Source organism: Larimichthys crocea, chromosome I (genome assembly GCF_000972845.2).
Source record: "Larimichthys crocea isolate SSNF chromosome I, L_crocea_2.0, whole genome shotgun sequence".
Lineage (NCBI taxonomy): Eukaryota > Metazoa > Chordata > Actinopteri > Sciaenidae > Larimichthys > Larimichthys crocea.
The window spans coordinates 33,827,801-33,852,407 of NC_040011.1; the positions used below are offsets into that span (position 1 = coordinate 33,827,801).

General features: G+C 40.5%; 1 protein-coding gene across 1 annotated transcript in view; it reads right to left on the reverse strand.

Moving 5' to 3' along the window:
• The window catches only part of LOC104930045 (VPS10 domain-containing receptor SorCS1), a 179,946-nt gene that overhangs the window by 59,909 nt on the left and 95,430 nt on the right, over positions 1-24,607 (reverse strand). Inside the window, exon 3 of the mRNA XM_027281067.1 lies at positions 19,738-19,837. Within this exon, the coding sequence (XP_027136868.1) occupies positions 19,738-19,837 (100 nt within the window). The remainder of the gene's footprint in view (positions 1-19,737; positions 19,838-24,607) is intronic.

A 24,607-nucleotide genomic window follows, 5' to 3' on the forward strand; every position in this document is an offset into this window, starting at 1 on the left:
AAGCGACTTCAAAGTTCTGACAAGAGACAAAGTCCATGGCGATGTTTATGCTTGTTTTCTGCCATCCTCAGTCCCGACTCCTGCTCTCCTGGCTCTTTTTGTGCTAAATAATAAGTGTGTTCCTCCATTTGTCTGAATATAACTTCTCAAACTACTAACAAAAGTTAGCCGTTAGCAACTAGTAACCACGTCTTCCTCTTCCTCCTCTACATCACGTCCGTCCGCCTTCTTCTTCTTCTTCTAGTATTTCTTTTCCTGCTACTTTGGCAAAGTGACGGTGAATCGCGCCTGTGCCCACATTTGTCCATTCCAGGCCACTGTTATCAAGATGGCGGCCTCCGTGTAGGGTGACCCGCGGTATATGTACATAAAAGGGCGAAATCTAAGGTAATAAAAACATAATGATTCATTTCACAAGGTGACTATATACCACTAACAACATGGTTATATATATATTACATTCCATTTCTGCTAATAAATCACCCTAAATGTTGCACACTGGAGCTTTAGGTTAAAGATGCAGATTTCTGTTGGTGGTGACAAAAACTAAAGTTAAAAGAAGTGTACATTTTTTGACTGACAACCCTCAGGTGGTCAGACATAGACTTGAAATAAATGCTAATGTTGCTCTGTTTAATGAGTAGTTCTATGCTGACACATTAGCTATAAACTTTAAGGCTTGTTTTGGACTCCTCTACAAGTGGCTAAAAGACTACAAACTACAACCAGTATTGAGTTTTTAAAAGGGGAACAGAAAACAATAATTATCTATGTTTTGATTACTAATTAGTCATTTAGACAAAACAAAATGAATTAATTTAATTTATTAGCTTTCTTAAAATTTGATATTGACTATTTTTCCAACCAAAGAGTCGGGTCAGTTGACCTCGATTCATCACAGATATATTTAAGTGCTGTTCAAGCTTCAATAGTTTTTTCCCCGCTTCACCAACTTTCTTTTTAATGAAACTGCACTACACAAATTGTGTCCTAACCCTCGGTGTAATGTCACAACTCTAAAATGATCACAGTGTTAGTTTCAACTTCAGGCTTGTAAAGCTCTCATATGGTGCTAACCAATCATATCAATGGCACATTCATAATAATATTATAGTCAAAATATTAAGTCTGTTTTAGTGGAGATGAATCTGGATCTTGAGTCCAAATGACTTTTGGTCCAACAGAACTTTCTTCAGTGAAAAAAATAAATGCTTGAACAGCCTGGAAATCGTCTTTAGAAACTTAGCTAGCCATCAAACTTTTCCTATCAGCACTGGATGACTAAAGATTCCACATTTTCCACAGTTACAAAGAGCGAGTCTGTGGAACAGTAGACAAGTGTGTGTGTGTGAGTGTGTGTGAGTGTGTGCACGTCTGTGCGCGAGAGACTGTAAATTATGAAGCCAAAAGGTTGAAAATGACAAAGGTTAATGAAGCGTATATGTGCCGGCTGGAAGACATTTAAGATATGTGTAAGGAATACTTGAGTTAATTCCACCAGCGCAGCACCGTAAATACTCAGAGATAGAATATTAATGAAATTAGCTTCATATTTCCCATTTCACACAGTCACCCAGTAATTGGATTGTGACTCCTCTCTATAAATCTGTGCCTAATTTCCTGCAATACCCTGCAATAAATAGAGTTTTTTTGTTGCTGTCAGACTTTAAGCGGGTTCAGATTGAAAAAGCATTCAAAAGGGGGAACAAAAGAAAAGAGCTTGAGATTTATTCTCTCTGGGGAAAGTCAATTTTAGAGCTTCACGGTGGCAGCAACTTGGTTAGGAGTGATTTAATACAAGTTAATGAACTGGTTTCACTCAATTTCTGTTTATTTTGATTTCTGAGCCAAAAAAAAACCCCAACTCATAAAGAAAGAACGATCCACCTGCAGATCGAGGAGGGGGAGGTTAAGACCAGTTAATCATATTGTCCAAAAAGCGCTTTCATCATGTTTGTCTTTTGAGCTCCTGCATGTCTGCAGACTCTGTTTTACGGTAAATGTCCTGTCTCTCCTGATTCATTATGTTTCTATATGTAGATGTTTGAAAGCAAAGTAAATAATGGACAGAATCACCTTGTAAAAATGACTTCTGGCTCATTTTTTGATTCTCTGAGCGTAATGAAGCACAGCACTGTAAAAATGGATAGGACTCTCTAGGACATGTGGTACAGATGCTCCTTCAAGCCACGGAAGCAAACTGTGGATTTCACATCCGTGTCAAGCGCGGCGTTGAGGGAAAAAGGAAATGTTAGCTGCTGGTTGTACTTAAGCCAGAGGTAGTGAGACTCATACTGTAATTGAAGCCAAAGGGCAGCGAAAGGGGAGCAGGTCTAGCCAGGAGAGAGTAAAGTATTCACAAGAGATTGATAAATGTCAGTCGTAAAGATGTGCTGGAGCGGCTAAAGGTCTCAGCGTCTCCTGTCGTCACTGCCAAGCCCCTTGGCCAAAAAATGTAACAAGGCGAGAACCCAGAAAACCTTAAAGGATCAGTTCACACAGAATTAAATTTTTCTTCACTTACCTCTTGTGGCGTCTAGCCGTAGATAGTTCCATTTTTATATGCAGAGGTTTTGATATTCTTGTCTCTGAGACAGTTTTTCATTCATTGTGATAGACGGTGGAAGATTAGCCTCTTCTGAGTACTAAATAGAAAACTAATTGGCATTTGTCCTATTTATAGTCTGTTATCACTGTGATCGACAGCAGTGATTGCAATGAAAAAGTTATTTCATTATCCTCCGACAGTCTCCAACAGAATCTAAAACTTGCAGTAGCAGCCCACCAATCGTGAGGTCTTGCTGTAACCTGGACAAGTGCATTTACAGGAGGTGCAGGTCAGCTGTATGTGTGCAGGCTCTCAAACTCAACTGAAAGCCCTCGACACAGAGCTATAACTGCTTGATCACACTGGGCGCAGCTGCAACGCTGGGCTGCCGGAGCTGATCGTGGACGTTCTAGACAACACTTTGTGATACCAGCAGAAGCAGTTCTAGAACACGCAGCTGGTCGATATGTGATGGAAGCCATGACAAGCTGTGTCGAGCAGCACAGAGCAGATTGAGCTGGTAGGAAGACAGACATATTTACAGCATAGAGAATCTGCCAAATTTTCAAAATAAGACATCCCCCAGCAATTTAACTAGCCTACTTTTTTATTATGGAATCACATAAATCAAGGGAAATGAACAAAATCTGAGCAGGTTAAACAAATATATATGATATATGAAACCATGTGGAGAACAGACCTGTGTTGTGTATGCGATGTCACAGTGGAATTGAGGTGTAACTCCAGCTTTAACCATGGCAACTGCAGATCAGAAAACCATGAATCTAATTTAAAAACATCTAATTATTATTTACGCTTAAGACTGTATTTGATGATATTACACTCACAATATTCTCTCAGGTTGTATGCATGTTCTCTTTGATTTGTGTGCTTTCACATTCTGTGTTATTATAATGCTGTATTGTTAGAACTTAACGCCTACACCTTCTATTTTCCTCAGCTTCATGTTGTCAAAACATCTTAACGGGTTAGTTGCGGTAATTACCTATTCATATCCATGCACGGCATGTGAGCAGAGGTTAGTGCCAGGTCGTGGCGAACTTCTCCTGTAAAAGTGATGTGTGCAGCTTGGATAACCATCGCCTTGACATGTGTGTGTTGATGCCCACATGTCTTAGCAGCACATCGCCTGTAGATCACCATTCAGCTGTCATTTACTGAAATAATAAACAATTACAGAGCTAAAGCTGACAGACGTACAGTAAGAAAGGACTGAGTGTTACCAATGAGTTAATTGTACCCTTCAAGTACAAGACAGGCCTTTGTGTGTCCATGTGGAACCATGTTAGCTGTCTGCATTGATAACGCGTAGAGAATCAAATCACTTCTTTTCATGAATATTCATGACAAACAGTGGCTATCAAACTCCATCGGGAGACGTGGCTCGAACTGACATGAAAGCAGAACGACTTTGATACACACATTCATAATTATTACTTCTCTTTTCCCTGCTGGCCCATCCACTGCATCGACCAGGTGCTTTCAACTGTTTGATCCGTCTTATTAAGCGCAACTCCTGTCTCTTGATGTGAGGCATTTAAACCGGAGCTAATTGAACACTGCCTTGACATTTTAGCTCACACCAGACCCCTGCCAGACCTGACAAACAGTAACTTGTCAGCATCCGCCTTTCAGTATAATTGGGTTTCCAATCTCGGGCCTAAGCAGAGCTAGCTGCCCCTTATGGCGGAATGTAACACGAGGCGTGCAAGCTGTGTGTGTGAAAACACAGAGCAACAGATTCATTACATATGAATGAATGGAGACAAGACAAACAAGATCAGTTTGGATAATTAAGCAGCAGCATTCCCACTTTAGACATCTTTATCCATCTTGAACTGCTAAAATAATGAATTCTTCACAGCGATCATTAATAAATAACACAGGAGCATATGCCATTTGGTGTACGCTTAGCAGGAGTTCATGTTTTTGGAGGGGAATTAAGGTTCCTTATCTTGGCAGTGGCAGGTGCACTGAATTGTATAGCTTCCACTCTCACACTAGGCAAAGTCCCCACAAAGGAAAGTAAAACAATATTGATGGATGGACCGCAACTCACCTAGATTTACCCATCCCATCTTCTTTACAACTCCACTTCTCTTCCTCTCTCTGTTCTATCTCTTTGTCTCACACTCTGTCAACCTGTCTCCATCTCCCTCCACCCCTCCATCCATCTGTGTTTGTATCTTTCAGCCTGTCTCTCCTCCTCTGTCGCTGTGTCTTCTCACGGGCTCCAGGGCGCTTGCCTCTCTACTCGTCGCAGCCATTTGGAGATTGTGCCTCGGGGCTGACAGATGTTGCATCCCCCCCTCACCCCTCCCAGCACCAACCTACCACCACCACCACCACCACACCAGCTCAAACGAAGCCATCACCCGTTAGCTTGTCCTCAATTGCGTTAGCACTGCTGCGTGCGCTGCGTTCCAGCCAGCAAAGCATGGCTGATTTGCAGTGATTCATTTGGCATCGTTGTATCCTTAAAAATAAAAATAAAAAAAACCCACCAAGAACACTTTTCCCTGCTTTGTCCCAATGCAATGTGCAGTTAAAGCTGATATTGTGTGTTGATATCAGGATGCTGTTCTTGCACCAGGTGGTATTGCTCCAGGTATGTCTGGCATAAGCAAGCATATGTCGTAATGACACTTGACCTATTTAAACAGGAACAGCTAAATAATTCCACTGAAGAATTTTGCTGTTGGCAAGTTTATGCAATGTTTTATGTTGAAAGTATGTGCAAAGTTAAAGTCTTCTTTGCATTCTTCCTACATTTTTATGTAACTTTTTGACCTTAAAATAACAGCTTCACTATCATTTTGATGCTACACTGACTTGTCATTTGGTGAATGGTACCTCTGTCATTCCAACTCCGCGCCCCGCACACTTATTTGCATTGCACCTATATTATCTTAAGACAAGGTAGCACTTTAGGTGATCTGAATTGTTGTCAGCATCCCCTTAATTCAATGCATTATATAATTATTATAATTATTTAACAGAAACTTTCAGAGGCTTTCTATCTAGATTTTGACAACACTATAGCACAACAATAAACAGTCAGCAGTCCACCTTTCTAGACTGCACTGTCTGGGTTGGGAGCAAGTTGCTGCCCTAAGCGAAGGAGTTTAAGTATCTTGGAGTCTCGTTGATGAGTGGCGGGAAAATGGACCGTTGTGGGGAAGAGTGAGCTGAACTGGAAGACGAGGCTCTCAATGTTCCAGTCTATCTGCATGCCAACCCTGACCTATGGTCATGAGCTTTGGGCAGTGACCAAAACAATGAGACCGCAGATACAAGTGGCTGAAATGAATTTCTTCACTGTGTGGCTGGGCTCAGCCTTAGAGATAGGGTGAGGAGCTCGGACATCTGGAGGGAGCTCAAGTAGACCCTCTGCTCCTTCCACTGAAAGGAGCCAGCGGGTGTCTGATTAGGATGCCCCCATGGGCGCCTTCCTTTGGAGGTGTTCCGGGCATGTCCAACTGGGAGGAGACCCCGAGACAGACCCAGAACCTGGTGGAAGGACTATACAGCCTATCTAGCTTGGGAACGCCTCAGGATCCCCCAGGAGGAGCTGGACTGTGTTGCTGGGGAGAAGGATGTCTGGAGTGCCCTGCTAAATCTGCTGCCACCGTGACCCAACACCAGAAAAGCAGAAGAAAATGTATGGATGGATGGATGGACTGTTGGTGTGCCTCAAGAGTGCATTTTAGGACCTCTGCTGTTCAGTATGTGTGCTCCATTTGGCCGAATACATTCATTGAACCATGTTCCTGCTTTAAATAATCCAGTGAATTAAATATAACTAGAAAAATTTCTAAAGATATTTTGATGGTGTCTGACTCTGGTCCCGTCACCCCCATACATTATTATTGACAGTGCTCAGCAAATTTAGTATTAATACAACAAGCTGTGTCATCATTGCCTTTTTAAACAGACTCTTATTTTGAAAGACTTTTGTCTTGTGTTTGTGTGTGCTTGTGTGGTCTTGTGTCTGTTAATGAAGAAGTTTCACAAAGTCTTTTATTTTGTAGGGATTCTTATTTTGAAAGACTTTTGTCTTGTCTATATGTGTGTGTGTGTGTGTGTGTTTGTGTATGCATGTGTTTGTCTTGTCGGTGTGTGTGTGTGTGTGTGTGTGTGTGTGTGTGTGTGTGTGTGTGTGTCTGTCCTGTCTGTGTGTGTGTGTGTGTGTATGCTTGTGTGTCTGTCCTGTCTGTCTGTGTGTGCATGTGTGCTTGTCCTCTGTGTGTGTGTGTGTGTGTGTGTGTGTGTGTGTGTGTGCACGTGCATGTGTATCTGTCCTGTCTGTGTGTGTGTGCTTGTGTGTCTGCCCTGTCTGTCTGTTTGTGTGTGGTGTGTGTGTGTCTGTCTGTCTTTCTATCTATGTGTCTATGTTTGTATCTGTGAGAGAGAAGGATAAAATGGCCGACATTAAAAATGTAGTCTTGATAGTCTGATATCATACACAGACTTCAATAAAGTTAGTCAAAGGCAGGCTTGAGGTTGCCAAGCAACCAGGGTGAGCTTGCAGGCCAGAGTAATTAGGCACAGGTGGGCGCACGCACTCTGTGTCTCCCCCCTGAGACACTCAGAAAATCTCTAAATGAAGCCCTCAAAGGTGGCCAAAAGTGCCAAAAAAGGTGTGCCGCAAACCAAAAGCCGAAATGACCATCAGCATCCTCATCTCATGGACAATTTCCTAGTCGATTTTCAGGCAAAAAAAAATTATAAACTTTGGCCCACACCCACACCAATAATAATGAGCACGGTGAATAGTATATATTGTGCTCTTTAAGGCACACTCAATAATAAGCGTGGTGAATAGTATATAGTGTGCTCTTTCAGGCACACTCAATGAAATGTAACTGAGAAGCGCAGAACACTTTACAGCACTAAGTCATAGACAACTATTTCAAAGATTTTGGTGAAACTGGATGATATTTTCTGAAGAAAATCTGTTTTCCCAATGATGTTCTCCAGCTGCTTCTTCTCAACTCTTTACTATTTACAGAGCTACCTGTTGCTAAAGTGCTCACTGCTAAACTACTTAGCTCAGTTGGTGCTGAGACCGCTAGGGGCTCAAGGCACTGAGAGAGTGTTGTTATTACTGGGGATTCACAGCGGGGACGTTAGTGCAGCCACGGTTTAGCTCCGTCCTCTGCCCAGTGTCAATCCCCACCAGGCGCGGAACGGCAACATAGCATCGTGAACGTACGCAAGACCCCAACAAACAGCTGACTTTGCTTCTCCGACGTGGAGGAGATTATAAAAAGCATCTGTTGTGTCATAAATGATTGTGTGTTGTTCCACTTCAACAATTAGTCTCTCATCGTTCATGTTGAGACCCTTTGATCGATTGACTGCTCACCTGGTGCCACCGGTCATGACGTAACGTTGATGTGAAGTTCTGATAAGCTACATGAACTGCATATTATGTTTTATTTTGAAAGGGGGCGGAAGTTTATTATGTTGATTCTGTGTCGGATTTCCTGTCTGGTGCGATCTGCTCTGTTGAAATTTACGAGGTTTAGCAGCGGCTGGCGTCAAAAATATGATAGCGCTGCACCGCAGAGAGTCGCTGCTGGGACGCTGCTGAGACATTTCGCAGCGCGCCTGGTGTCAGTGGTCTCATTGATTAGACTGGCAGTGATCAGTTCCGGTGACCGAGGCACAGCCGTCCCCGGTGTGAAAAAGGCTTTAGAGTTGAGCCGGATACTGGGCTGAAACGACTCACGTTGCTGAGGGTTGTTGGGGATCTAGTAGTGAATGCTCACAGAGAGCGGCATCGATGTTGTGCCAGGCGAACAGGTAACTAAAGGCTCAGCAGCCTCTGTGAATATATGGCATGAGGTCACCAGACAAGATTGGATTTTAGTCGTTGGCGAGAGCTTGGTGAAATAAAAGGCTGAAAGCCAGACGCTAAGCCGGGCTTCTTCCTGTTGGACTAGTAAGTAATATTAGCTGGCTGCTATGTCTTGTGTTGTTGACTTTGCTTGATGTTTGGCTGATGGCAAAGTTGTCGACTGGCTAGTTTTTGATCATAAGTAATGCAATGGGAACAAAAGGGGATGTGAAGCTGTCCATATTTACCTTAAATCAGAATATGGATTTACAGAACTTATTATAACCTCTACATAAATGTCTGTCTGTCCTCTTCACTCCTTACACCTGGACAATGAAGATGTCTCCAAAAATGATACAAATCTATTTACTACTCTTAAAAGCATTTTAAAAGCACTGCCAAAATTCACCAGACATATTTATCAGCAGCATGAGGCTGCCAAGCTTTAACCTACATTCCAAAGACACAATCAAGGTTTCATATTGTTCCCCTTGAGCCCTTTAAGTGTACTGTACCTGCATTCTGTATGCAGCTATATTTAAAACATTATTTTAATTTATTCAGTCCTGGTTAAGGTCATGGAATTCATTATGTACTGTGTGTGGCTTGTTATCATCCTAATGTAAAATTATGCATGTTAATTACTGAAAATCTGATTATGTGACAATAATAATTAAAAATAAATAATTCATTTGATTTATAAATGTGTCTTTTTCTACAATGTCGGGCACACAGTTCTGAGTGCAGTTAAGTACCTGTCAACACCAGTGAATGGATTAAAAACAACACTCATTCTGCTGTCTGTCCAATTCTTTCATCGTGATATAGATCATACTCAGCAAATGTACATTTTTTAACAGCATTACATCTGTTTGTGCCAAAGATGTACTTTTCCACTGGATGTAAAACAAAGTTACTTTAGTGTGACGTTCAACAGTCAATGCTAAAGAAAATGTCTGTCTGTCAGCAAGCTAAAGCAATGAAAATATTCTTAACATCATGTACATTTAAATGGATATTGATTTCTTTTAGGTGGGCCTTTTTTTTACGTAGTCTAAATATGTTTTTCTGCTGACCGTGTTCAAAGCAGTGTATAACTCCGCAGATGTCTGTCTGCTTCTCCAGACTGGGCCCCCAGTCTACTGTAGCTAATACACTGACTATGGATTACCTTATACAACCGGGTTCACAGCAGACATTTTTACTTGTCATATGTGGAAACAGGACCTGTTAGACATTCTATTGAAGTGTCTAAGTGTCTGTGTCTGTATGGCCCTTCACAAAATCAATCCACTTCTTCTTCATCACTTTGTTTTTTGGAAATTGAAGTAATGGAGCTGTTATTGTTGTATGTTCTGGCATACAGGGAAGATGCATTTTCGGGATGTTGAGGGCATAGTTAGCTAGCAACGGCTGCGATAACTGAGCACGTGAGTAAGTGTAGCAATTCAAAAATGATCATTAATGCACTGAAGCCTGTTATACTGTTGCACTAGGGGGGCGGGAGTATGCTAAGTATTATGCTAATACTTACCTCAATGCGTCATGCAGTCTTGTTTTAGGACCTCCCAAAAAATCCTGGATTGAAAACTGGTGAGAAACTGTCTTTACATGTGTTTTCAGCAACTTTTTCAACATATTTATTGTGTTTTAAAAGAAAACATGGAATTGCCTTACATATTTATTGTGTTTTAAAAGAAAACATGGAATTGCCTTTACACAGACTTTTCAGTGGAAGTGTGATTTACCGGCAAGCCATTTATAATAGACTGATGAAATTATCTCGCTAAGGTATGAAATTACCCTTGAGTTTGACATGTCTGCTGTAATGCATTCACATTCAGGAATTATCTCCCAGGATAGCAGCTTGTGTTGGTAGCGGCAGAGTCTTCAGATAATCATCAGGGATTTACAGGAAATGACGGATGAAATCCATCTCAAAGTTGAGTGTCTCATACTGGACAAACTGGACTGAAGTTGACTGGTAAACAAACAAAAGTGGATCACTGCAAGCCACACAGCACAAAAACCCATTTACGTCTGGGACTGAGACTCAACAATCAGCCATGTTTCTATGACGGACCTTACCTTTAATGTTATTTCATCAATACCAGTCTCACTGTTTACTCTCCTGATGCTCTGCCACAGCTGTATGGACTTAAATGCCAACAGGACACCCCGCTGCTGTTCTACATTAAAAATGTCCAGCTGACGAAACATTAGGTGGCTTTTTGTTATAAAGAATCCACAGGAAATGCGGTGTATTTGTCACAGTGCTTGGAGCTAATTGTGACTGTTCAATATGCGCCTATAAATCAAGACAACAGTCATTGCTGGCTTCTTGTTTTTAGAGTAAAACAGTTTAAAACATGTCAGGGAGGAATGGAACAAGAGGAGCTGTTAGCTGAAGAGCTGCAGCCTCCATCTCCTCAGCAAGGTAACAAATTCTGCTCTGCTGTTGAAAAACACTACTAGTACTATTACCATACGCAGCGTGAAATTAGATAGCGTTTGCTCAAAGCATTATGGAAAATGGCCAATTATTGACTGACTTCTTTATTAACAGCCTGCATCAGTTGCTCCTCTGTGGTATAAGTAGCCGCTCAATTAGTGTTGTGCTGCCTCCAGAATTTCAATATTAAACCGCATTTGCTGTTACTCATGCACAGTAACCACAGGGGTTGCCAAATCATCGAGGAGTGAAATCTTAAAAGATTACAATTTTGAGAACAAGAAACACAGATGACGACGACCCCGTTCAAACTGCAACAAACTTTAGTTTTGCTTCATGCAGTCAGATCAGCCTCTGCTCGGCAACATCTGCTCTACAACAGCACCCAGCACACCTGAGGAAAGCAGAGAGGAGACTTTTCTGCATGTGTGCTTCACAGACTGATTTAGGAAGTAGCTGTGCCCTACTTAATGGACTAGTCCAGCTTCAGAGAGCTACACGAAAAACCCATCTTTTAGCATCCAGGGCCAAGAAATCAGCTTCAATGCAGAACAAAGGAAAAGTACCAGAAAATGAATCTGACTTTAATGTTTTATTTTCACCCTTTGTCTCATTTTCCATTGTGTTTGTTTTCTATTTATTTATTTATTTATTTATTTTTTGCTTTATTGTCTTGCTGTTGGTCTTATTATTGTACGCCTACAATCCAAGACCATTAAAACAACTAAACAACAAAACACTTCTGACTCATCCTCGACTCACAGTCAGGAATAATTGGCTTAAAGGTTGCTCTACAAATTGATAACAAGTTTCAATCATTATCTGTGTTTGTATAAATGAACGCGTCCAATACAGATGGGCAATATGGACTAAAAAAATGATCCCGATAATTTTTGGTATTTGTCACGGTAACGATAAAAACAATGATAAATAAACACCAATTCAGCCTAATCTTTTTGATTATAAATCTATCACCAAAATAATAATAAAGGCTAGGGGGAGCTGGTGGTGGGCGTGTCTATACCTGCTGAATGTAACCGCTGTGAAACAATCAGGAAATAACTTTTTTAATATATTTTGCGGAGTAAATTGCAAGTTCGACTCAGATTTAGAAGCTGGTACCTGCTTCAGTGACATTTCAGGCTGTCTGTGGAGGTTTGACCGATCTGAGTGTCTGATTGGTGGCCGGAGTGTGAGGAAAGAGCTCCTCGCTGCCCGGCGTATCTGCTCCGCCTTCCGCCATGTTTGTCAGTATGTGTGTTGGGCTGCGAGTGTGTCGCGCACATATATACGTCATCAGTGGGAATTTATCGTTTTTATAGTGGGATGACATATTTACGGTGGCCGGGAACCCTCAATGCTGCAAATAAAAGAAACTCTGCAAACAAAAAGAAACAGCGCTACAAATATAAGAAACGCTGTAAACAAAAAGAAACGCCGCTGCAAATAAAAAAGAAACGCCGCTGCAAATAAAAAAGAAACGCTGCTGCAAATAAAAGAAACTTCACAACGGAAGTGAATTACCGGGGACTATTTTTGCCGGTGCACCTGTAGTTTTTTATGTGAGCGAAGAAGAAGAAGAAGAAGTACAGAAGCGTATTGCATTCACTTGAAAAAAATAAATTAGACACCTGATCTCGTAATTACGAGATAAGGAAAGGTGCCTTATTGGCTACTGCACTTTGGTAAAGTTAGAAAGATATTGGCACTTCCGAGATCAATAACTCTTAATTGAAACGTTGTTAAAACACAAAACGCATATTTTCAACCATAGTAAGACAGACAACGAGCTACAACCTAATGTTCATCACAACAAACCATCCTCGGAGCCACACCAACAACATTAGTGTTTACTAAGACTTTTCATAATTTCTGGGAATTTTTATTAGGAATATTAATCAATAACTTTAATATGATACAGTACTGCGGTAACGCTATCTACACTTTAAAATCTAGTGCCCGACTACATCAGTTTGTACGGTAAAGCGTCTTCATGGTGCCTTCATGACACCTCGGAAACTCAGAAATCAAATAATAATCTCTTTTCTAAGATACATATGCAGATTTAGAAAAGTCATTAAATAAACAAATCAAATTGTTTTCTGACAACTCCACCTGATTCTTGTTCTACATGTTCCCAGCTACTTCTGGGGTGATTTTCAAGTTCTTTTACTGTACCGTACCGGTTTGTACTTTACCGTACAAACTGATGTAGTCGGGCACTAGATTTTAAAGTGTAGATAGCGTTACCGCAGTACTGTATCATATTAAAGTTATTGATTAATATTCCTAATAAAAATTCCCAGAAATTATGAAAAGTCTTAGTAAACACTAATGTTGTTGGTGTGGCTCCGAGGATGGTTTGTTGTGATGAACATTAGGTTGTAGCTCGTTGTCTGTCCTACTATGGTTGAAAATATGCGTTTTGTGTTTTAACAACGTTTCAATTAAGAGTTATTGATCTCAGAAGTGCCAATATCTTTCTAACTTTACCGAAGTGCAGTAGCCAATAAGGCACCTTTCCTTATCTCGTAATTACGAGATCAGGTGTCTAATTTATTTTTTTCAAGTGAATGCAATACGCTTCTGTACTTCTTCTTCTTCTTCTTCTTCGCTCACATAAAAAACTACAGGTGCACCGGCAAAAATAGTCCCCGGTAATTCACTTCCGTTGTGAAGTTTCTTTTATTTGCAGCGGCGTTTCTTTTTTTATTTGCAGCGGCGTTTCTTTTTGTTTACAGTGTTTCTTATATTTGTAGCGCTGTTTCTTTTTGTTTGCAGCGTTTCTTATATTTGTAGCGCTGTTTCTTTTTGTTTGCAGAGTTTCTTTTATTTGCAGCATTGAGGGTTCCCGGCCACCGTACATATTCTTACCATGGGGAATGTTTTTGACGATATATCGTAAACGACGACATATCACACATTCCTAGTGTCCAAGCAGAGTTTTACAATTTTAAGCCTAAAATTGAAAAATCAATTAAAAAGCATAAAGTGAGCAGAGAGATGTTCTGGTGATGCTATCATAAAGTTGTTGCTGTGGCACTTCATGAATATATATGGAGCCTAACCTTCCCGTAAGGTGACTGCAGAGAGAAAAGGCATCAATATTCTATAATGTTGAGTATTTATGTATGACATTCCTCTAAGTTGCATCATACTGTTAGTCTGCGGACCCTCTCCTTTTTCTCTGATAGCTTATGGACTCTGTTTGCTTCTCTGCTAGACTTTCTTTTTTTTGTCATTGCCATTTTGAGGACAGTTTTTTGGAGATATGAAATATTAAACTTCACTTTTAAGTCTGAGCTTGTATCGAAAAGTGAGACAATAAACAAAAGTCTTTGAAGCTCGACAGTGGGAGAAGTCTCATCTGAGGTGGATTCGTATTCCACCCACCTGCCTGTTGTCGCCGTCTGAGCCGCACAAGGCCGTAATTGTTTTTGAACGCTATGCATGCAAACACATGCACACACAGACACGCACACACACACACACACACACACACACACACAAAGAAAGACAGTCGCACTCAAACACAATTGAGGCCTTTGCCGTGAAAACAGTGGAGCAACCCGCCGATTGTTTTAGTCAGTACATTCATGAGAGGGAGAAAAAAACAGCTATGTATTCCTTGAAGACAACTCAGACTGAGTGTAAAGTAGCAGAGACTGAATCCATCTGTCACTCATAACGCTTCGTCTTTGTTTTCAAACCATTAGAGGCATTACCCATTTTTATGAGACCGCAAATCTGTGAGTGTGTGTGTGTGTGTGTGTGTTTGTTTTTTTTTAACTAGCACTCACCATCCATAGCCATTTACTGTAATAATGTGCTCTCACACAAAATCTCAGGCTAAAACAGAAAATCATTTCACATAATGTGTCCTCCAGATGTGTTCTCTCATGTAGAGGCTCAGTGTGTGAAGCCACAATATGAAAATTGATGTAATTGCTGTGTTGTCAGTCTGTTTTCGCTATGGGTCACCCTCTGGGCCACCACTGTGTTTTTTGCTCGGTCACTCTTTTTTTCAGGGAGGGTCAGCTCTCTATTTTTTGCTCTGTCACTTTTTTTTTGAGGGTCAGCTCCCTCTTTATTTTGCTATGTCACTCTTTTTTCCCTCCCCTCTCCACTCTTCCACGCTCACTTGCTCTCTGTCACTTTATCTGCAGCCCCCCTTCTCATATCGCCCTGCTCACATTCACTCTGTTGCTCTCTGTGTCGTTTGTCTCTCCCTCCCTCTCTCAGTCCTCCAGTGCGTTACTCCCTCGATCCCCTGCAGCCACAGAGACCTGATTTACTTCCACCACTGGGTGAAAGAGAGGGGCTTTTGTCTGCCACCAGCAGCGGTCACATGGCGCCATGCCGGGGCTGACAGCAAGATTGACGAACCTGCAGTCTCGGCTACCCTCCCTCACAAGCATGCATGTGTGTGCTTGGAATTAACTGCATGTGGGTGGCAGAACAGTTTGTGTGTGTGTATTTCAGACTGAGAAAGTTCCTCCTTGTTTGTTCTCAAGTCTGTTTCTCTGCATTACTTACTTATATATGAGTCACATGGATATGGCAGCATGGATGACAATGCCGGTTCATATATATGCTGCAATCCAGGGTGAAATATTTCAACAGCTATTGGATTCCCATTAGATTTATTGCACATATTATTAGCTGCAGAGGGTGCTATAACAATTTGGATTAAACCCCCTTGAACAACAGGCTAGAGGAATCCATGTTTGTGCAGCTTTCAGGCAGTTCTGCACTGTAGCTTCAACCTCTCCAATTCATACGAACTGCTGAAGTAGAAGCTTGAGTTTGAAACTGGTAATTAGCTCAATACTGCTATTATCAGTCTAACAAAGCAGAGCTGAGCTTGGGACTCTTCAGGAGGATAAATCTTTGATTTCATCCACCCAACAATTCTTTACTTGTTATTATTAGAACCTCACAGGGCAGCTGGTATAGCTGTAGATTCTTGTAGAGTCTTGTTTATCTTTTCAAAAACATCACAAATGTCATGCTTATGCAGCATGGGGATACTATAAGTGTGAGTGAGAAATGAGACTCAGAGAAAGTGTGTGAACATGTGTGAGACAATGATGATAAGAATATGTGCCCGTGTGTGAATGTAAGTGAGAGTGACAGGAGATAGACGCCAGGATAGTTGACAGACAAAGGCAGACACTAGGTGTATGTGTGTGTATATCTGAGATCCTGATGGTGTGCATGTGTGTATGTGAGAGAGTGTGTCTAAATGTTTCTCTGTGTCCCTGTCTGTGTGAAAAGATATTAACAACCCGTCAAGTTGTTTGCAGGTCTTCACCCATTGCTGTACTGTGTGTTTAAACTGAGGCATGGTGTTGTTGAGCTAGCTGGTTTCCCGGACTCAAAGCCCGTTGTGTTTCCCCATTGTCTCCCCGACAGTGCTGCCTCATTAGCAAACTTCAAAATCTCTTCATTGGCTTTGCCAAGGTCGGACAGAACACGCACTGTTAATTTAACCCACAAGCAATAGCAACAAAGGGTAGTGAAGAAGGAAAGTTCTAACTCAGTGTGCCTCTATCTTGTTTAATTCAGTTCAATGGGTGCTATTTAATTGCATGTTAGAGAGGTCTATATTTAGTCAAAATAAAAAATTAACCCTCCAAAAAAGCCTCCAAGGGATACTTACTAATGGATGATTCATGGCCAATGAAAACTGTAAACAACACACATTAAAGCCCATTGAAAGCACACTGAGTATGCCAAATAATGCCAGTATAAAAGCCACAAGGAAGGTTTTTGGTGTAGCCAATCAAGTAATGAGGGCTTCTTACTCGATCTTTCTGAACCATTTTGGACTAATGCCTAACAATCATGCTATGTGGAATCCATTGTGGAAGAGGGACTTTTAACTGGAAACCGAACAAGTGTCATCACTACTGTCATTATTGTTGCCCTTTCCAGCTGCATATAGATTCAATGAGTTGTGTCGGGAAGAGATATTTGCACCCATGACCATCTTGTATGAACCCGGAATGGATAGGGACGTCTATATTTAAATAGACGTTGTCCCTGTCCAAAACCATAATGGGCCAGAGCCATAACGGAAACAGAGTGAATTCATTCCTAATGGACCTGAGTGCAAGACTCACCGTTTGTTGATGTGGTACCTCCAATTTTTTTCAAGCCTGGATAGAGACTTTGCTAAGAAAACCTCTGATTAAAAACTGGCATAACATTACATTCAAAACATCCAAGTTCACTTCAGCATTAGGAAGGAGTCTTTTTCACAGATGATTCTTTGGTGATAATATATAGAACATATGAACATATAACAGACATGTACAGTATCAAAAGTCCCAGAAAAAAAATTCCATGAAAACTTGCAGTGCCCCCTTTCACTTTTAATTTGAACACAGTTTTCTTAATGCAATGCAACGCCAGTTATGAAGACACTGCATTGACAAATATAATTATAATATGGAGCTCATAAATAGCTCTTCTTGGTGGATTACTTTCAACAAGAATGCTGCATTTCTGTTGTTGTTCATTGAATTGTATTCTTTTATTGTTGCTTTGTGATGATCAATGATCAACACCATGATAACTTTCCAGAGACTCACCAAAAAAACAAAAAATATATAAATACTATGAAAAATTCTGACCTCTGATATGCCTTCAGGCCCATAGATTAGTTATTTATGGATCATATTCAAAGCAGGCTATTTTCCCTCTAAACACTGACACAATGAAAAACTCTTGCACAGCTTCCGAAATGCAATTCATACAAGTCATAGATACAAATTCCAACATAACCAAACATTTTAGTCAATAAAATTATGATTTCTTTACTAAATATGCATTATTAGTTCTTCATTTTTCAGGTCTTGTCAGATCCATTAAACATTTGGCAGAGATCTCAAACGTTACAATTTAAATTAAACCCACTCATCATTTCAACCACATTGTCGTTTTTTCAGCCACTACCCAAAACTCAGAAATGCAGCATTCAAAACTTGTGACTAGGGATGCATTAAATGGTTGGCTGAATACCAAAACCGAATATGAAATGCGGTTGTTAAATTTTTCACAATTTTTTTTTACTATTGCATAAATAGAATAGAATAAATTTGTAAACATAAACATGTTTTTTTCAAAAAAAAAGTAAATGTTTATTTAATATCCTTCAAATATTCCAGTAGAATTTCCAGTTAGTATAATTATTATTTCATTTATACTGTTAGAAAGCCCATGTTGTTTTAATCACTGTTAATTTGTTCTTGAAAGAAATACTATTTAGTTTTATTATATTTCTGGTGAATTTCCATTTTTCCCACGTTCATGAACCCATCATAGTCATTCCGACGGTCATTGAACGCACCTCGCATGTGGAAACTACCACATGCGAGGTGCGTTCAATGACCGTAGAAGAGTGAGAGAGAGAAGTATATAGCTTTGCTAAAGAGCAGTGTATAATGTATTTCTTGCCTGTGTTTTTCCTATATCCTGCATCGTGGGTTTATTGTGTGTGAATGAGAAAAGAATCAGCAACCCTGGCCAGATCACCGCGCACGTTGTTTCATTGCATCAATTGCGTCACGGCACTATTCAGCCTTACTATTCGGCCACTTCACCGAAGGCCGAAATGCACTTTTGGGCCATTTTCGTCCGAAAATTTTCGGTGGCCGAATTTTGGTGCATCCCTACTTGTGACCATTGGTGAAGTATGACTGCTGGTGCAGCACCAATGCATCTATTCACCACGTCATCTTCTTTTATGAGAAAGGCCCCAAGATACTTCAACTCCTTTACTTGGGGCACTAACTCACTCCCAATTAGAGAGAGCAACCCTAGCTTCCACGTTGGTGGGTATCTGAGCTCACCCAAGGGTGATAAAAAGCTTGAAGTAAAGCTGTGGTGGTTTGGGCATCTGATAAAGATGTCACCTGGTGCCCCCCTCCCCCCCTTTGAAAGTGCAACCAACTGAAGGAGACTCAGGGATAGACCCAGAGCACATGGGGAGGACTGCATATGTCAGCTGGTGTGGGAATGCCTCAGGATCCCCCAGGAGGAGCTGGAAGGTGTCACAGGGGACAGATGGAGCCACCCATCAAGAGGAAGTATTGCGCTGACTATTCAAACATAGCTGAATCGGATGGACAACATGAAATCATTCTGGGATGATGATATTCTACTACACAGTGATCACCTTCTATTGCGTATCCTGACACAGGTGTGTTTTCTCCCTCTCCATAGATGGTGGTGTTACATTGAAAAATCCATGTTTACAAACTGTATATTTCTCACAGAATAACAATATAGTGTCTGTCCTATTGTGGGGCATCTTATCTTTCCCCTCATAACAACACAGGGACATTCCAGCCTTGACACCTAACTGACCTCAGGGATGTCCCAATCACTGATACACCATCAAACATGATCAAGGGGGCGGCTGGGATTCTGAACTGAGGTGGGGCTACATTTCATCTTCATTATCAGGCAATAATTAACTCGGCAAAACAACCCTTCCTGATTAGAGTGGTGTAAAGGGAGGAAGGTGAAGCTGATGACAGATGGCTCTAACTATCAATTGACCCAAACCTTGAAAAATTCAGGGGCACCACCTGCAGGTATGGCTGCAAAAATTAACCCATCATTGTCTTTTACGCCTTTTTTGTCTGGCTCAAAATGTAGAACTGGAAAATATATTTCTGTGCTGCCAGCTAACTGTCTTTGTGGATTTCACATGAACTGCTGTTACATGTATCTTGCTGACATTGTAGAAAGTGACAGGGGGCATAAAACAGAGAACAATGAGCAATATGACTTTGCATACGGTGCATTAGACCAACAGTGAAAAGACAATTGTGAAACACAAAAGAACTAGAAGACTACCATTACCTTTCTCTTGTTGTTGGGGCTCACGTACAAATAACTGAGGATCGTCTTTGCTCCTACTTTGTCATTCAGCTTCTGGTACGTTGCTCCGTAGTCAGTTGACCTGAAATTTAATCAGAAAGGTCTGATGAACACTTGATGAATTACTTGTTGCAATTAAAACTTTCCCCTTGAGAATTCAGTGTGACAGGGGAAAGAGCACTGACGTAATTAAATTTATTTTTGTGCTTGATACGGCAACATGAACCCAGCAGGAAAACACGGGAGCACTTCATTATGGTCACTGTGTGGTGAGCAAACGGCACATCCTGAAACCACAGCTAGAGCTAGATATTAAATATTTGCCTGTTTTTAACAGCCTGCCCTCACTCTACAAAACAAAATAATTGATATATTTAGGTTATATCATGAAACTTTTGCAATGTACTTATGTTATGTCAGGTACGTAACATGACCTACGCTCCTTTCTTAAACCTAACCAAGCTGTTTTTGTGCCTAAATCTAAACAAAGTGCAATAGTTTCACAATGTTAACTTTGCAAGCTTTATTTTGAAAGTCTAAACAGAGATTGCATATTTTCTATTGCTTCCTGGACCAGAAGTAATGATAGAGGGACACCTAGAGCGTCATATTTTGAAGCAGCGGGCCACTGACCAAGAATCAGCATTAATGAGTAAAGTGTGAGGCCTTGTTGGTTTTGTACCAACTAAAATATGTGACAAAAAAGTCTGTGTAATAAGTGTTTATATATATAAATAGACCCATGTACACGTTTTTCATATTTCTTTTCCTTCAGGTCTTGTGATGTTCTTTGATCTACTGGTGACAGTACAAACTTTCATCATCCGGTATCACACAAGTGACACTTGAACATGAATACGAAAATGCTTAAACTTGTTAAGTTCTTACAGAAATAAACAGCCTCAGAATTAAGTCTCCGCCTGCCAGATATAATTTATGTACAGGGAGATGATATGGTTTGCAAAAATGTAAACAACTTAAATACCACAGCGCATAGCGTAGGGATCTGCACTCGGAAAGCTTTAAACACAACTAGATGACCAAGAAGACAACAAATGGAACATTTATGTGGAGGAAAAACTGAAATACGTTAAGATTAACCAAAATTTAGTTGAATAGTCATGTTTCTACTGAACAATCACAAGTGTTCAGATGAGTTTACAGTAATGCTGCATGACCACCATGCATCATATGAAATTGTATAACATCACATGTAGTCTTGCTAAAGAGTTTGGAAAAACAAGGATGCATTCAGCTGTTGCCCCTTGATGCACTTGGTTTTTTATCAGTGGGGATGTACAGTTAACCGTGTCCACAGAATACAGTAAAGTGATTAGTTTGGTGCTGTTGCTGTTGCTGGAGCTGTTCGTCTAAAGATATAATGATGGATAATTGTGTGTAAATTAAAGTTTTTGAAATGAGAGGTTACATATACAAAACACTAATTTAAAAAGCTAAAGAAGGAGTTTCATAGTGATTAAAAGAAGCTGTGCATGACAGCTACTGTTAACAATCACTCATTATTCCGCATATACTAAATGCTTAGAAAACCAGCTGAAAATGTGGGTGTTGTTTGATGCGGGAGAAGAGTTTTGTGTTTTATGTGATGTAGGAGTTGTTTTTCTAAATTTAAGTTCCAAAGCTCTATGGAATGATTACTTGAGAAGAGTCAGCTCAAGCATCTAATAAGACAGCACACACAGGAATGTCTTTTGGTAAATGATCCAAAAATACCTAAACTCCTAGCAGGAAAGAAAAGATTACTTCTTTTCTTCTTATAAATACAGAAGTATTTTTCAGCTTTCGTCTACTGTGACTATTGGCTGTAATTCTGTATTCAGGGTCCACTTCATGCTACCTTCTGGGTTATACTTAGCATGTAACATTCATCTTGGAACATCTTCTTGAGCTTCATTTCCATAGAAAAGAGTGATAACTAACTTAAACTTAAGAGTAGCTTATTTGAGCACTGAAATATTTAAACGTTGGTCAAAGTGCTAATGCGAAATTTGTGTCGGGTTGAAATTTAGCATTTCAGACAGTCTGGGAAAGTTTGACCGACTTATTTGAGCTGTCAGGTCTAATTTATTTTGAGAGGCCCAGAGGCTCAATCAAGGAGCTATTCTAATTTCACATGAAGATAGAGGAAAAAGCCCCAAGCATGCAAATCTTAAAAATGCAGCAAAGACCCCGCAGAATGCCTCGTGTGACTTCAAATGAAGCAATCAATCACGCCGACTGAAGTCTTTTTTTTTTCTTCACCACCTTCTTTCTGTGTCGCTGTTAAATCCAGACTAAAAGTCCTTGTGTGAAGGGAGTTTTCTGAGAGCTTCATGCTTGACGTTTACAAACAGCCATGAAAATACAGAAATATTCATGGCACACTGGCAATTTTCTCTCATTTACAACCCCTTTTGAGACTTATTATGGGCTGGTTGCCATGGTGAGCAAATACAACTCCGACAGGCGAAGTCTCCTGGATGAGTCCAGTGTAATTCATCAGAAAGCATCAACTCCCAGTACCATGGGACAATGACATCATCTGGCTATTGATCGACTCCTCACAGGGCCCCTGTCGCAGAATCACTTGATTTAGGGGCCAATGACTTATTTTCACTGTCAACATGAACCAATAAAATGGCCCAACCCCGGCAGATCTCACGAAGATGAAGGGTTACACTGAATGGAAAATGATAGTTTCTCAAGGACGATGATTTTGTGTGAAGCCTGGCTGGTGACTTTTGAGAGGCTATTCCCCGGTTATGTGTGGGTGTAAAATGCAACTCTGACCGCACAGCTGTGATTTCATCTGTTGCAAGGATGTCGGCTCTGCGGGTGCTGTAGGTGAGCCAGTGCTTGAGACCGTCCGCATGTTGGATTAAACAAGGGGTGGTAGTACATGAAAGATTGTATGAGGACACAAGAATAATGTCAGTCCCATTACAAGGATATGGCTCACTGAGGAAAATGGGCTCTGGATATGCTAGGGAGGATGATTGAGCTATACCATATTACATCTTGAAGCACACTCTTTCACAGACATACACACACTTAATCAAAAGCCTAAAACCTCCTTGATTCAAGCCCACTTTCACTCTCTGAAATAGATTAGAATTATACATATGGGCACTTATTAAACAGCTTATTAGATAGAGTTTCAATTATAACTTCTCGAGTCTACTATACATTGATAGGCAGCTACTACACAGCACTTACATTTTCCACAGGGTTTTTGATTAATCACGGTTTGGGGGATGAGAGCTGAATGCCTCTATGGATAGTTAACATGAGGTCATTCACTGCATTAGAGCACTGAAAACACCAACAGCTTTAGATGCTGGACAAATGGCAGCCGGGCTGAGTGTTCCAGGATGAATTTATGAAACCCTCTGCATGCTCAGACAGTATATCTTCTGAGTAGCAGGCTAAATCATACCCTTCCCTCTCTCCCTCCACATCCGCAATCCCTTTCCATCATATTCCTGCCCTTCAGGTTTGGTGGCAAACTTCCACTCTTAAAGCTACACGACACAATAGTGTGTTTAAAAATGGATGGTTGACGTCCGGTCCTGATATGACTGCTGTATTTGCTGGTGTTTCTTTGTTTTTTTGACACCTTGCATCTTCTTGCTGTCAGAAATTCCTCCAATCAGAAGAGACATGTGGCATACACATAATGCTGTAATCAGCAGGACTTATTTTTCCTAATGACTCGCCACTGAGGATAAACATCCATAAATCCTTATAATTTGTCTTGCCTCAAACGTCAAATTAAAAGTTTTCTTCAGTATCAAAAGTAATTGGGTTGGCGGTTTGGTGGTTACAGGGCAATCAGGACCTGTTAGTAGCTAATGTAGCAGGACTTTTCATGCTTGTTATTTTTATGCTAATTATTGAATTAATTAAAGGTCCAGTGTATCTGATTGTTTTTGTTTTTGAATTTTATATCTACACCACAGGTTCCACTTGAGATCGTCTGAGTTAGGGCTGGGTGATATGGACCAAAAGTCATATCTCGATATTTTTTAGCTGAATGGCGATACTCGATATATATCGATATTTTTTTCGTGGCCGGATAATTTCATACATCTATTATTAATGGCCTGCCAGTAAATCACACTCCCGCCACTCATACTACAAATCCCACAATGCACTGCAACAGCTGACACACAGGTCAAAGACCTGTGCACCACCTCTAACCCTGCTGCTTCAGTTGTTTACACACTAATCAGTGGTCCAGTGCTGATAACTGTCACTGTATTTAGTAACTTTTCAGACCAAAGCGATTTGTTTTTTCCCCAAAAGTGACTAGCGACAAATCTAGCGACTTTTTCTGGAGTTATCGGAGACTCTGACGTGACGACGTCAATGAGCAGTGGGAGACCTGGACAGAGGGAGAGGAGAAATAAAAGCGAACCGACGGCTCAAGGGAAGAAATGTAAAATAATTTTAACGCAAAATAAACTATATCAATATAAACGATATGGTCTCGTGCTATATCGCGTTTGAAAATATATCGATATAGATTCAAATATCAATATATCGCCCAGCCTTACTGAGTCCAACATGTTGTAGCTTCACTAAAAAGGAGAGTGTGAGGCGAGGGGATTGCAATCCGGAACAAACTAGATACCGCTAAATCATGCATGTGTCCTGTAAATTGTTTTGCAATGATATGCTTGTATATCACCAGCTATATCACAATATTATCATTTTATATCTTTAATGTAACTCTATGGACATGTTGTTAAAAAAGTTGACGACTAAGATTTTTTTTTTGATAATGGCATACCACTTTGTTGCGTGCCTGACAAGCTAAAGGTCAGTAATGTTTTAAATAAACCAAAAATAA